Source organism: Sylvia atricapilla, chromosome 5 (assembly GCF_009819655.1).
Source record: "Sylvia atricapilla isolate bSylAtr1 chromosome 5, bSylAtr1.pri, whole genome shotgun sequence".
In the NCBI taxonomy this organism is placed as follows: Eukaryota; Metazoa; Chordata; class Aves; order Passeriformes; family Sylviidae; genus Sylvia; species Sylvia atricapilla.
Window position 1 is genome coordinate 47,730,749 of NC_089144.1, and position 13,888 is coordinate 47,744,636.

At 41.1% G+C, this 13,888-nt stretch overlaps 1 protein-coding gene across 1 annotated transcript in view; it reads right to left on the bottom strand.

The window, feature by feature from the left end:
• Positions 1 to 2,557: 2,557 nt before the first annotated feature.
• DCP1B (decapping mRNA 1B) overlaps positions 2,558 to 13,888 on the bottom strand; it is a 39,624-nt gene continuing 28,293 nt past the window's right edge. Inside the window, exons 6-9 of the mRNA XM_066319416.1 lie at positions 13,345 to 13,473; positions 11,257 to 12,099; positions 4,407 to 4,655; positions 2,558 to 2,684 (exon numbers count right to left, since the gene is read on the bottom strand). Of these exons, the coding sequence (XP_066175513.1) occupies positions 2,604 to 2,684; positions 4,407 to 4,655; positions 11,257 to 12,099; positions 13,345 to 13,473 (1,302 nt within the window). The 3' untranslated portion in view covers positions 2,558 to 2,603. The remainder of the gene's footprint in view (positions 2,685 to 4,406; positions 4,656 to 11,256; positions 12,100 to 13,344; positions 13,474 to 13,888) is intronic.

Consider the following 13,888-nt stretch of genomic DNA (forward strand, 5'->3'; position numbering starts at 1 on the left):
CATGCACAGAGCTGGCTGCATTGAGACGCTCCAAGCTGACACAAAGGTGCTAAACCCCCACAATTCCAAAAGGCAAAGATGAAGTTTTCAGTGTTCCATGAGAATCCTCCAGGTTTCTATGACACTGGAAGGCTCCAACTGTATTTCTGGATAAAGGCTTTTTCTGAGACAGGTAATTCAGTTTGCAGTAGAAAGGACCATGGCTCAGTTCTACACCCAGTGTGACTTCAAGCTCAGTCTCCAACTCTCAAATGCACCTGATAAAGCAGATCCTGTCCTCGGAGATGGAAACCTAGACAAGAAATTTGGCTTCATTTCTCAACAGATGTCTCTCGTTACTTTCCCTCTTCTGCTCATTGTCATAAAACTCAGGGTTTTTTTCTAAGCTTGTTCTATCTTCTTACCACTGCTGTTCTTGGTAAACAGGATAGACTTTAAAACAGCACCTCTGTTCTTTAGCAACAACTCTTCTTTGCTCCACAAAAGGCAAGTTTATGCCTTCAGAATAATCCCAGAAATCCCTTATAGGGCAATACAGTGAGAAAAATCCAATTCTGTCAGCATCACTTGGTGCAGATGTGACCAGACAAGAGGGCAGTGAAAAGAAACCCTCAATTAGCTCAGTCCTTGGCTGCTTTAAAGATAAGCCTCAGCTTGTCAAGCATAATGCCAATACTACAGTTTTCATGTGCACCAAGAGTTAAGAGATGTTGTAAAAAACAAGCCTTTAATTTCTGTAAATTGCTCTGACAACTAATAAATAAGAATGTTTTTAAAAAGTTCTACTTGCTTTTTTGTAAATAAAGTATTTTCCTCATAACTAGAAAATCTATGACCAAAACAGCTTGAGATGCTTAAAGATTATTTTTATCCACCAATTACAGAAGTCCTACATGTCAAACAAGGTCTTAACTATGTGTCCCCATCATCTTTAAATTGCACTCTCAGATAATCCAACATCACAGACACTCATTATGCATGTATTTAGTTTCAAACTCTTCTGTGTAGATTGCAAGTTCTTCCACACCAGTTCGTTCTGAAATAATACCAATTAACTCAGTAGAATCCCATAATTTATAAAGGCTACATAAATTATGAAGGCTACAGGATTAAAATTTGCTATCTTTAAAGTCTGCTTTTCCTGGTTATCTGCTCAACACATTCATTTCTCTGAATCTGCAAGGATCGTAAAGGAACAAAATGCAACCAGAGCGTGACTTGCTGTCTACCAGTTACTTAGTGCCGGGAAACTCCAGCAGTTTCTTGGGGTTATTTGCATATGTGAATAAAGAAAGTAGCTCTTGACTCTTTTTTCCCCCTGTGTATTTAGAGTCTTTCCCAAGAAATGGGAGGAAATTCCCCCTACCTTTGACTCATAACTCTACTAATTGAAACCTGCAGGCAAATTGACACTAAAGAGCTTTCCCAGATGAGGCTACTGAGTTGTGCCTACATCAGTGCCCACAGTAAAAAGGATTGGATAATCATTCCTGGATTACAGTCTGGGTTCTCTGTGCCCACAGAAGAAATGCCTCCTCAGCAACAACTGTGTATTCCTAAACTGTACTAAATTGGCACTTCAGCAGCAGATGCTGATAAAAATATACATAAAATCTCCTTCAATCATTCAACTTGGTTTAAAACCTCATGTGTCTTCTGCCAAGTGTAAAAACATTTTAGAGTCATACAAAGTAAATAAATATATAGCCCAAGGTGCAATAAAATGAAATCAGCACATAGTAGGGATTATCAATTTTTTATTTTCTTTAGAAATGGATCAATGAAATCACTGTGCTCCAGGAACACAATTAAAAAAAAAAATATACACCAGGTAGCATTCTCCTTAACAAATTTTCACGTTGGTTATAATTATGCAGACTGGACCTGGAGTAATAGGAACATGAATCCAGTGTCACCCCGGAGCTCTGTGGCAGCAAGTACATTCACAAACCCACCCACCCCCCCACCAAGTTCCTCGAACATCTGCAGAATCCCATTTCTACATCTAGCTAAAAATATTTTTGTCAAAATAGAAAAAAAATCCTACAAAATTTTTGAGGGAAGTCATGACACCTTCTTCTAAATCGCTTTGCAGACAACTAAGTCCGATGCTCAGTCTCCCCGAAAGCTCCCGTTCGAGATTTGAGTTTCATGTTCCTAAAAATAATCCAACATTGCCACCATGTGGTCGGGGCCGGGCGCGGTCCCCGGGCCAGCAGCGCAGGACGGCGCCGGGAAAAGCCGGGACAAATAAATACCTCGGCAAGGAGTAACCACCCTGCGAGTGAAAAAAGGAAACTGCATCCTGAGAACTGAGTCCTTATGCCGGGAAACCAACTCGAAGTATGGAGCAGGGTACGGAAAATAATTTAAGATGTTTTGTGATTAATTTCTTCAGCGTCATGACACTCCCCTCGCTAAAGGCACAATCCATTTCTGCTCACTTTTTCTTTCTCAGTACAGCATCTGCCAACAAGGACAATCTAAGTGTATGCAAAATGCCTAAGACCATTCATTTCTTCGAACATAATCATAGCTGAAAATTTCAAACTCTTTTTCCTGCAGTTCAGGAAGTCATGGGAACTGATTTAAAAGGTAATCTTTCACATAGACTTCTTCATCGCTGCCTTCCTCACACTGAAGAGATATGCTTCATAAATAATGTTTAAGAAGTTGTCATCATTCTGAAAAACAAAACAGGTCATTGTGAGCAGGATAACTGGAGTAAAGAGATTAGAAGGTTATTCCATTTTATGGCCCAGATACTTTTCAAGTATCTTTTTTTAAAAAAGAGAACAACAGCAAAGCCCTTTCCTTCACCAAAGCTCTGTTTGATTTCCCATGACTGTAACTCAGTAAGGAGCAATGAGCACAGAGAAAGAAGATTTTCTAAACTCACGGTGCATTTAAATTGAGTCCAGTATTGTTGCATAATAACTTAGTGACAATACTGAAGATACAGTCCTGCAATTTCTCTTCTTTGCCCTCATTTCTCTCTAGACTTCTGGATAATTTAAGTTGTATCCTCTGTCAGGTCAGTGATAATTCCAAGAGTGTCTGAAGGAACTCTGGATTGTGATCCTACACTGAAATCCCACCTGGGCAAATCCTTGCATCTTGTTTAGCTCTTTTAGGCTTACTGCTCCTAAGGGATGCTGCTCCTTTTGCTTTGATGCTGAACTTTTTCCTTCTGAAGAACGTTTTGCAAGAATGAGTCAGCCCACATTAAGAAAGAATGTTACAAGTAGCTCACATAAACATATGAGGGTAATTACAACCAAGATAATATTTAAGAGAAATTAGGTGCATCCAAGATTGCGGTTTTATACAATGGAAAATTGACAGCTAACAAATTGGCTGTGAATAATTTCCAGGTAACTCAGTTAATCCTAACTACTACCAAGAATAGCAAGCTTAAATATATATTTTACAAGCACAAAGTTACAGAGGGTAAACCCCAATCTTCTTGGATTAATTTCCTCATTAACTTCATGTATCATGTATCCAGGCACTCAAAGTATGTAAAGACAAGATAATGTGATATTTTTTTAATCCCAAAATAAAAATACAGGGGAAAATGAGAAAGCCCTCCAGCTTGTTAAAGATACTATTACTTTTCTGCATTTATAACTTAAATAACATTTTAAGTAGCTTACAATAATGACTTTTAATTTTATTCTACAGTCATACAGGCACCTAGTTTTGACCTACAAACTGGATGTGTTTCTCTGCTCCTTGTGTTCTGCAGCCAGGTCTTTAGTTATCTAATATCTCCTCAACTTCTACTCTTCAGATATTACTCACACAGCAAATTAAAAATTTGAAAAAAAATTCCATAATTATGCATCATGCCAGAGCAGTAAACAATCATCTCATACATAACATTGTCAATGCTTTGTCACAATTAAACCTGAGAAACTGCAGCAAAATTACTTTTATTCAGTGTCATTCTCTAGTTCAAATGCTAAACTGAATTAACATACGTTCATGTTATCTAGCCCATATTTTAAAGTTGCTCACGCTCATCCTGCAATTTTAATCTCCCATCTGAATTTCTCTTACTGCTTACACACATCTCTGAAATATTTGGCAGCCAGGATAATCGCCCATTATTTATCCTTAGCTAAAAATATAATAGATGTCTCTCTGGCTCACAGGCTGACCTTACAAAGCTTTCAGTCATCTTTGTTCTTTCCCACCAAATTTATCACCTTCCCTGAACCCCAAACCAGAAGCATTAATCACAATGTAGTCGTGCAAGGAGAGCCTATTACCTTCCCCTGGCACAAGCAGCTTCCACCCCATATTGAATTATTCATTTCCCCTTTAGACAGACCCAACAACCACGGGGTGCTTGTGTCAGGATGGGGGTTTGGGGCAAGGTGGGGGAACCTTGGTCACTGTACCTGGATGAGGTGCAGGAGGGTTTCCTGCAGCTGCAGCTTGGTGATGCTGGAGCTGTTGGGCAGGGCAGGCTCTGGGGCTGGCAGGGGCAGGAGCAGGCTGGCTGAGCTGGCTGCAGGCTCGGGGTTTGGTGCTGCCAGGCGCCCGCTCTCAGCACCCTTGGGTGCGGCAGGTGTGGGCTGGGTGAACACCATGGGGGACATCAGCAGCGTGGGGCTCACCGTGGCAGGAATGTGCTGAGGGGACATCACCTGGCCAGATAAAAACACAGGCATCAGTTCAGGCTGTCTGCTGCGTCCTGCAGGAATGGAGATGGTGACAACTGCAGAGAGGTTGGCAGCGTGCTGGGGATCAGTGCTGGGAGGTGAAACTCGAGCTCTGTGGGCATGGGACACAGGGCACTGTGGATTTGATCAGCATGGTCAGCTTGAGAACCAAGATCCCTTGGCAAGAACAAACAGAGCTTCCGAAGATTCCAAGAAGATTGGATTAAGAAGATTGAATCAAACTTCTGCAAGCAAGAAACTTTGTAGAATGTGTAAGTTTGTCTGTGTGATGTTTAACCTAATTATTGTAGTAACAAATTACTAGCCTTCCTAGAATAATATATAAGCATTTGGAAATCTCAGTAAAAATGAATTCTGATCAGCAAATCAGTCCTCCTGTCTCTCTCTCAATCATCCATACAGCTCAACACCACCTTTAGGATCCATTTCCAGATTAAAAGGTCTTCCATCCAACCTGAGATTGCAGACATGGGGTCAAGAGTGATAAATCTATCTGATATATGATCAAATGATCTTAGAACAAGAGGATTTTATTACAGGAATCAGACTGCTATTAAATCTCAGCACTTAGAGAATGAAGCTGTAAAGTCTTCCACACAGGGACAGCAGGTCAGGAAGTTTGGTCTTTGAGAACATGAGACGTGCAAAAATCACTGCTAAAGACTAACCCCTGTACCTAATACTAGAAAGTATTTTCCAATAGAACTTTCAAATTACTTTATAAATATATATATGTGTGCATTGTACCTTCTCATTTTACTTAAGGAGAAAGAAAACAAACCCGGAGATTGAGTGATTTAGCTAAAGATCCATAAGTGAGCTCATGGCACTGTCAGAAACAGAACAGGCCCACAACCAACACACTGCTTACAAAATAAAAAAGGCCCCCGAAGAGAACCTTGATGCTGCAGCAGTTCCCTCAGCATCCTAACCACACCAACCTGCACATTGCCAAGTAATTTTCACCTTCAAATTTTGCAATGAGTCTTGGAACTGTAAAACATGCAGGATTAGCAAATACTATCAGATGTAATATACAACATAACAAAGTTAATACACTCAGCTTGCAGGCATCAGATCTCTCTCCAGGTAATTCCAGTAATAAATTTTAATCCTAATTAGCCATCTTCTTGCTATTCAAGTATCCAATCTTTTCAGAGACCATACAAAGGAATTTATACAAGCTCACCAAAGCTCCTCCCTTTTGCACTGGAGCATGATTTATTGTTACCACATTAAGGTGAAAGGCTGCTCAATCACTTCACTCTGTGTCCTGGATTACATTTCAATTTTGAAAAAAAATTAAGGTTAAGAAGATAGAACTGAGATTGATCTCCTAGGTATGCAGAACCACACAGAGTAGCATTAAAGAACAGCCACAGTTTTGTAGCTTGTCTTTCTCCTAATGATGATTGTTTTACTCAAGACATTTTTGAACAATGTTTGTGAGACCACGATACAAAGAGATATAGAAACAAAGAGTACTGAGATCTCCTGCTGTTTTATGGAAAATTTAAGGAAGTAGAAAGACTAGGAGTCAGGAAAGAAAGCATGTAATATACACCTAATGCAAACCTCTCTATTTTCCCCCCCAATATTTACCCAGTTAGGTAAATATTGTGTCTGTTTCTCAAACACAGAGTACTACAAAACTCTTGACTGCAGCTTTCTTCCAACCCCACAGCACATAATCAAAACAGCAATCACCAGGTCTGTGTTGCAAGCCTCTCACTGAGCAGAGGTATTACAAACTGACTGAAGCTTTGCACACCTATGCTTCAAAAAAACAACATTCATTTTAGAAGAGAACCAGTGTGAGTCCAAAGCAATATCCCTCTGTGGAGTGAGACCTCCAGACTCTGCACAGATCTTCTCCTGCCTGTGGAACATCAGCTACCCCCAGATACCCATCCCAATGCTTCTGCTCTACTCATCCATGCTGCTGCAGCAGCAGCTTCTCTTCCATTTACCTCCAGCAAAATTGGCAGGGTTTGCTTAAACAAGGTGCTTCTTCCTAACGTGATTTCAAGAATGCATATACAAAACTGCTCCACAAGGGCAGTAGAAAACCTCCTGCAAAGGGGAGGTCGGGAGCGGCTGGAGGAGATGAAGTGTCCCACTAACAGAGCCAAGTCTACAGCAGACTCTGTCGGCCCAAGACAACACAGCCTTCAAAATCGAAAGACGTTTTTCTCATTTGCCCAAGGCAAACAAACAAAACCTGAGACAAACTGTGCCTTTAAATAATACACAGCTCCTCCTGACAAACACATGTTGTGGTTTAGAAGGCACATGAAGAATGCTTTGTCGTCTCTGGGTAGAAAGGTCTGGCTTGTAGGACACGCCAAGCACATGGAAACTGTCTGGAATGAGCAATGTTGCCATCTGCTGGTGACACAGCCAACACCGACAGGGGACTGCGTGACTTCAAATACGTGTCAGACAAAGAATAGGGAGAATATGTGTCTTTTTTCAGTGCACAGCATTTATGGCTCTAGTCAACACTGGAATGTATTTTCTGCTAACAGCTCAAGCTCCAAGCTTCTGCCATTGAACAAACCTTTACATTAAAAACATGATCGTCTGGGGTTTGTTTTAAACAAGAAGCAACATTTTGATTTGAGATTCAGCTCAGATCATCTGGAGTCATTGGGACAACTGACACCCATCCAGAAGAGAGGACGCTGATCGTGGCATTCCCAGTGCAATTCCTGTAACACCATGCCTTTGCAGAAGGCACTGTGAATGCTCTGTGGGGACACTAACAGCCTTTGGACCAATCTATTGGCTTTGAGTAACTTCTCACCAGCCATAACAGCCCTGCCAAAATTCTGTTGATCAACTTCTTACCCACAGAACCTGAGCTGCTGGTTCATCCATTATCCCCAGCTCTGTCAGGTCAACACTTCAATCTCTGAGTCACTAATAACAGAGTAGGAGTCTGCCATCAGCTGTGCAGCAATGAAGGAAGAACAAGAAAAATGTGCAGAATGACTGGTGCAGTATCTAACAGCCTTTCCCTGAGGCCCAAATGCTCACTGAGATTTCAGCCTGGTGTTCTGTGTGGCTGCTGACAGCTGGATGACACCACAGCTGGTAAATTCACCTAACACCAACAAACCAAGGGGTGCAGTGCAATGCAAACTGGCACCTTCTGTAGCTTCCTGTGTGAACAGAATCCCAGGTGGATCAAGTGCTCCTCTGGAACATCAGTACCCAGGGAGTGCTGTGGGCCTTGATAGTTTTCAGAGGCATTATTAAACACTGAGAACATAATTCTAAGAATGGTTCAGGAACTTTAAAGGCAGTTAATTAAAACAAAGCTGGCTGCAATGCTAACAGTGCTTTGTCTTTCAAGTTTAATTTAGAGTATTTTAATCGATGTTTAGTTACAGAAGCTGAAATGACTTTTTGAAACAAGTTTAATGCACCTATTTGCATTATACAATTGCATGCTGAAGCTGTAGTCAGGACAACAGAAGCAGGGCTGTGAGGCTCACACCACTGTCACTGGGTTTCATGCACATATTCAGATGATGTAACATTATGTACAAAATATACTCTTGATGGAAAAATGCTCCAAGAAATGCGAAAAATGGGCTGCAAGATATGCAGCCTTCTGAAGAAACGATAAATTTGTGTCTGGGTTATTGCAAGCACTTTAAAAAACATAATTCTGATTAACATATACACTTAAGCATGCATGTATCTATAACCAGGATAACACATGCCTAACACTACACATATCCCTGAAAGCCCACTGTAGATTAATACTTTTGGATTGTACCTTAAGCACACGTTACTCACTGTCTGCATAAGGAATATTTCCCAAAACAGAGCTGGCTCCAGACCAGACTGAATGCTTCCAAGTATTATTCTTCAGCTTTTGCTTTTTTCCTTCTTCTCTCTGTCTCTCTCTCTTTTTATTTTTTTTTTCCCATTTTTTGGTAACTGGTCTCTTCCTTTCCATGTGGGAGATCACAGTTCTTATACCATATGGAGATGCAGCAGAAGCCAATTTAAACTTGGACTTGTAATGTGTCAGTTGTGGAAAGGACTATTGCTTACATTTTCTTAGTGCTGCTGATGGATTTAGGGTGTTCCTTTAATCTGATTTTCCCAACAACAGACACTGCTCAGATATCTCTCTATTCCTGTCAGACTTTTGCTTTTTCTGTATGCTGAAGTGTAGTAGGAGAGGCAATATCCAAAGACAAATAATTACAGAGAACAAACCTTTTGCTGCACTTGTTGTCAGAATCTGCTTTGATCAATTTTGCAGGAGCATGTGCAGATAGATTTGTGCCAATTCAATTTCACTCAAATATCTACTCTGCAGGCATGGCAGCACTTGAAGCCTCTGGTCTACTGCAAGGATAATATTATAAAAAGATTAATGTTGGTTTTAAAAGTTGTTTTTTATCTTCCAGCTTCTTTTTCAAAAGCAGACATGTTTTGGGTGGCTAATTCATGGATTCCAAAGGAAGAGAGTCCTTCCTTAATTTTTAGCCTCCCTGCTTTTGCTTTTCTGCTGCATGTGAAAGAGGCCATTCCTCCCAGACTGCAGGAGCTTCATCTGTCCTGAGCAAAAATTAGTGACACTCTCATTATCATTTTTAGTTTGTGAATTAAATCTCCAAATTTAATGCATCTAATATTGTGTTGATAGCAGCTGTGGCAGCCTGTGAAGCCACTCCTAGACAGTCTCAGTCTCCACGTTGTTCTCAAAGACCTGCAAAGGGAGACTGAGAATCTCAGTCGCTGCTTTTATTTTAAGGCAAACTTGCAGCAATAATCACAGTAACGAGCCTTGTTCCAGAGATTTTTCTTTTCTCACAAGCTGCTCTTCTGTCCATACTCAACCGATCAAACTGTTGCAATTGCATCAGACCAGACCTCAGGAATTGCATTTCCCTATTGCAACTAATGCTGGCACCAGTATTTTTCATATTTACATTAAAGTCACTGGCCACAGAAGCATCTGTAGGGATTTTTCATCTGAAAAATATATCAGCTTATTTCCTGATTTTTTATTCATGCATACTGACTTACAGTGTATAGCCTGGACTTGCCTCATTTCACTTCTACCTTCATTATGTCCTCCCTCATGCTATCAGTACATGTACCAGTGAATCACACAATTTCTTACATTTAAAGCAGGCAAGTTCTACTCCCAGGGAAAACAAATCAAAATTTTTTTTGACTATGGATCCTCATTTTTTTATTTAGCTCTCCACTGGAAACTCAAAGTTACCCTCTGTAAGCAACTGATCCTGAATAATTTCAATGACTAATCCCCAAAAAACTCTTTCATACAGATTCAAATCCTACTGCATTAATTAAAAGAACAAAAATCATGATGGCTATTTGCTGTATCAAATTCATATTCCTCCCACCTCTCTCATGGAATTAGAAAACTTGACCTGTCACAAACTTAGTGACAGATGTGGCTCTTTTATTATTAAATGATTCTTCCAGCCTCTTCGTGTATAGAAGAACTTTCTAGCACATTGAAGTATCTTGTAGCCTTTCAATCAGGTTTTGACAGAATTAAAAAAATAGAATAAAAGAGAAAAACAGAAAAATAGAATAAAACAGAAATACAAGAATGGAGTAGTCACAATAGAAAAGTAGCTTTGCAACTTTACACTGGAAAGGAGAATGCTTTCAGTATGGGATCAGGAATGGAATCAGTAATTTCTAGACCCCTATGCAACACAGCCTTTCTGCAAGAGAGGAAGCTGAAAAGGCTTTGATGCATTCCCAGACATGTAAAGACATTCTAGTGTAGAAAATCCTACAGAAAATGAAGTTGCTAAAGTTGTTTTGGACAGCACATTTTGTAATTTCACATGTTGCTTTTCTGAAGAACACAAAAATGTACTCATGAGAGAGATGCAGTCTCTTAACATCTTCTGAATTTTTAAAGACATAAACTGACTCCTAGGATCAAAATAAATAGAATTTTTTGATGTTATTCAGGCACAAGACCTTTTCTCAAAATAATACTCAGCAAATTAAAGAAAAATAGCTAATGAATATCTAGAAGTGGCAGACCTAATGAATATCTAGAAGTAGCAGGTGTGGTACAAGGTAACTAACTGGCCAGTGTACAAATACTTCAAAAAGCTGCTGTTAGAAAACAAGGGACCTTTTAAGTATCTTTAGCAACTGGCAAACGAATGCACATCTACACAGAGAAAGCTATGACTAATTTTGCAGAATAATAATTATTAAACCCAAAATATTACACTCAGTAGCAATTACACATAACAGCCCAAGTATGGCAAGTGCAAACTAGATGACTTTTCAAAGGTGCACTGGGACAAGCCAACACTGCAGTATTTCCGGTCATCATTGATGGGTAAGAGATGTGGCCTTCAGGATTTACAGTATCACATCTTGGTAAATCAGAACTTGTTCCATGTTGGAAAAGTATCACCTGCAAAATGAATCACGTGCAACACACAGCAGGACAATGAAACCAAGACCAAGCTCAGAAAACAAGAAGTTTAAAAACCTGCTGGATTGGTATGTATTTATGATGAAGAAGTTCCCCATTTACCTGGAAGAGAGCACTCTGTTTTTCTGTGCCTGGAGCCTTTTCTATCCAGGAATCCAGTGGTTTCAGGCTGTTGGTGCTCTGGGTAACAACTGGGAACTTAGCTGCCAGTGTTGGTCTGCTGGAGACATGGAGCTGCTGTTCTTGTTGCACTATCTGGAGTTTTTTCAATAGTTCTTGGGGTGAAATCACCCCAGAATTGGCTGCTTGATTGCCAGAGAGAGGAAGTGCTTGTCTGGGAAGTTTGGATTGTTCTTTACCAAGCGTCTGAGGCTCCAAAGTCTGGCCTGGTAGGGACCCATTGAAATACACCAGAGGCGTCTGGCTCATGTTACTGACTGGTGCTGCAGGTGCTCCAACAGGAGCAGGAGTCCTGCTGAAGACGGCAGCCGTGGAGTTCACAGCTCCTGTGGCACTGGGGTCCATTTTAGCCACTGATCCTGAGTGACTCTGCAGTTTCTGCAGCAAGCTCTGAGCGCCGGCAGCGTCCTGAGCTCCGTGAGGCGCAGCCATGCCGGGGGAAGGCACGGGCTGGAAGAGCCCTGGGAAGGTCTCCCCCACGGAGGGCACGGTGCCATTTTCACACAGAGGGCTCCTCTCAGGGAACTCAGCCAGGGGATGGAGCTCTGTGCCACGCACCATGAGCTTCTGGATGGCGGGGCACAGCTGCTTCTCTGCGCACGGGGAGTGCCTGCTGGGCTCCTCGTAGGACAGCGAGCGAACGACGCCCTGCCTGGCAGGGACCTTATCCTGATGCTGCTTGTTGAGGGCTTCTGCGACATCTGCCTTGTCCTGCTTGCCAAACAGGGCTGTCAAAGACAAGTGCTGCGGTTCGGGATCCACGCTCTGTGAGGGGACAAAGAAGTGATACTGAGTGACATGTGCCAGAGTCTAATAAATAACATGCTAATTTATCAATCTCTGAGGGCCCAGCCTTCTGCAGAGAATTGGCTATAACTAATTTGAGGGAGACTGCTCCTCGGAGGCGTTTTGTAAATCAAAAGGTTTAATAGTAATAATACCAAAATAACAAATGTTGCAGAAAACAAATAATTAGGCTGTACACAGGTGTCTGAGAAATCTTTTGTACCCTGCTAAGACACTCCAAAAAGCCTTTACTTCCTTTCGTGCTCCTTCCTAAATACTGAATGTTTTAGGAGGGATAACCTGGCTTACAGCCAGCAGGATCACCAAGAGGCATTGACTTACACTCTTCCCCAATCCATGCCCTTGTGCTGGTGCTGAGCCAATCACAATGAGAAACCTGCAGAACTTTCCAGCTAAACTTCCTAAAATGTCTAAAGGTAAACGGAAACTCTTTCCATATTTGGAAACACCTGCTGGAGCTGTAGGGATTGCATCACCACAGAGAAGAGTAAACGTAGCTCCCTCATGCAGAAGTTACATTCAGTGGCGACGATATTTAGCCAGCAGAGTTCAACGAAAAGCTGAGAAAACTGCAATGCTCTTTTTTCCCCCAAGAGGATTTTTAATAGTTTTGTCACATAGGAAGGGCAAGAAGACTGTTGTCAAGCTGCTAATGTGGGAGAAAATCAGCGAATCTGAGATAGAGCAGTGGCTTTGCTTTAAATAACATGAAAGAGCATCTTCTTTTACAGCCATCAGTGCAATATTAGTAAGAGACAGAAATCCGCCTGTGTATGAAGTAGAGCCACTTCTTGTGCATCTGCTGGTCACAGCTGAATTCAATTTTTAGGATTTTGCACTGTGATTTAGCTTGAAGATATATCGAGAGACTTTTCTTTATTGAAATTATTTCCTCTGAAAGAAAACCCCAAAACAAACAAAACCCCACAAAAGGTGTGGTGCAGCAATTGACTAGATCAGCTTGTGACCAAAACTGCACCTGAAATTTACAAGATCAGTATTTCTTTGTTGCATCAGGATAGTTTATCTGTGTTTCCACATCATGCACTGGGGGCTGAGGAGCTTTTACAAACCAGATTAGTTGTGCTTTACAATCATCCCTTACAGTGGCTCCATCTCAGATTCTTGCAGTGACCTTCCAACTCAAATCCATGTTCCTGTTACCCAATGCAGCAGCAGTTCAGAGAACACCAGAGATTTTACCTTGCTCTGCTGGGAGATTCGCTGGTGCTGATTCTCACTCGGCTTCACTGGGATGGGTTTGATTAGGTTGGGGTTGTTATAGATTGCAGAGGAGCTGGTTATTTGTTTTGGCTCTGAGCAGGTCTTACACTGCAACAGAAAAAGGGCATTTCTTAGTGTGTGTGACAATATCTTTTCCCCTCTTTCCCAACCACAGTAAATACGGACATAACCAGGTATTCAATAACCAAAAATACTGATTGCAGCATTGATGATGAAGTATTATGCTATTAGAAGAATTGTAGCAACTGCAATCTAATTTTTTTAAGCCACAGGACATATGTAAAACTGAACACTTGATTCCAAGATTTTCCTAGTATGAGGCTTCCCTCTAATTTAATTCTCAGTTCTCTTTTTGGCCTTCTGCTTTTCCTACACTTCAAAAACATAAAATACTTTTTAAAAGCACCTTAAAAACCAAGCAACAGTCACGCTTTTCCTGCATCCAACAGGCAGCTAGAAGTAGTTTAGATCCAGGAAGGATTAATGTGCCCATAGAGGTCAT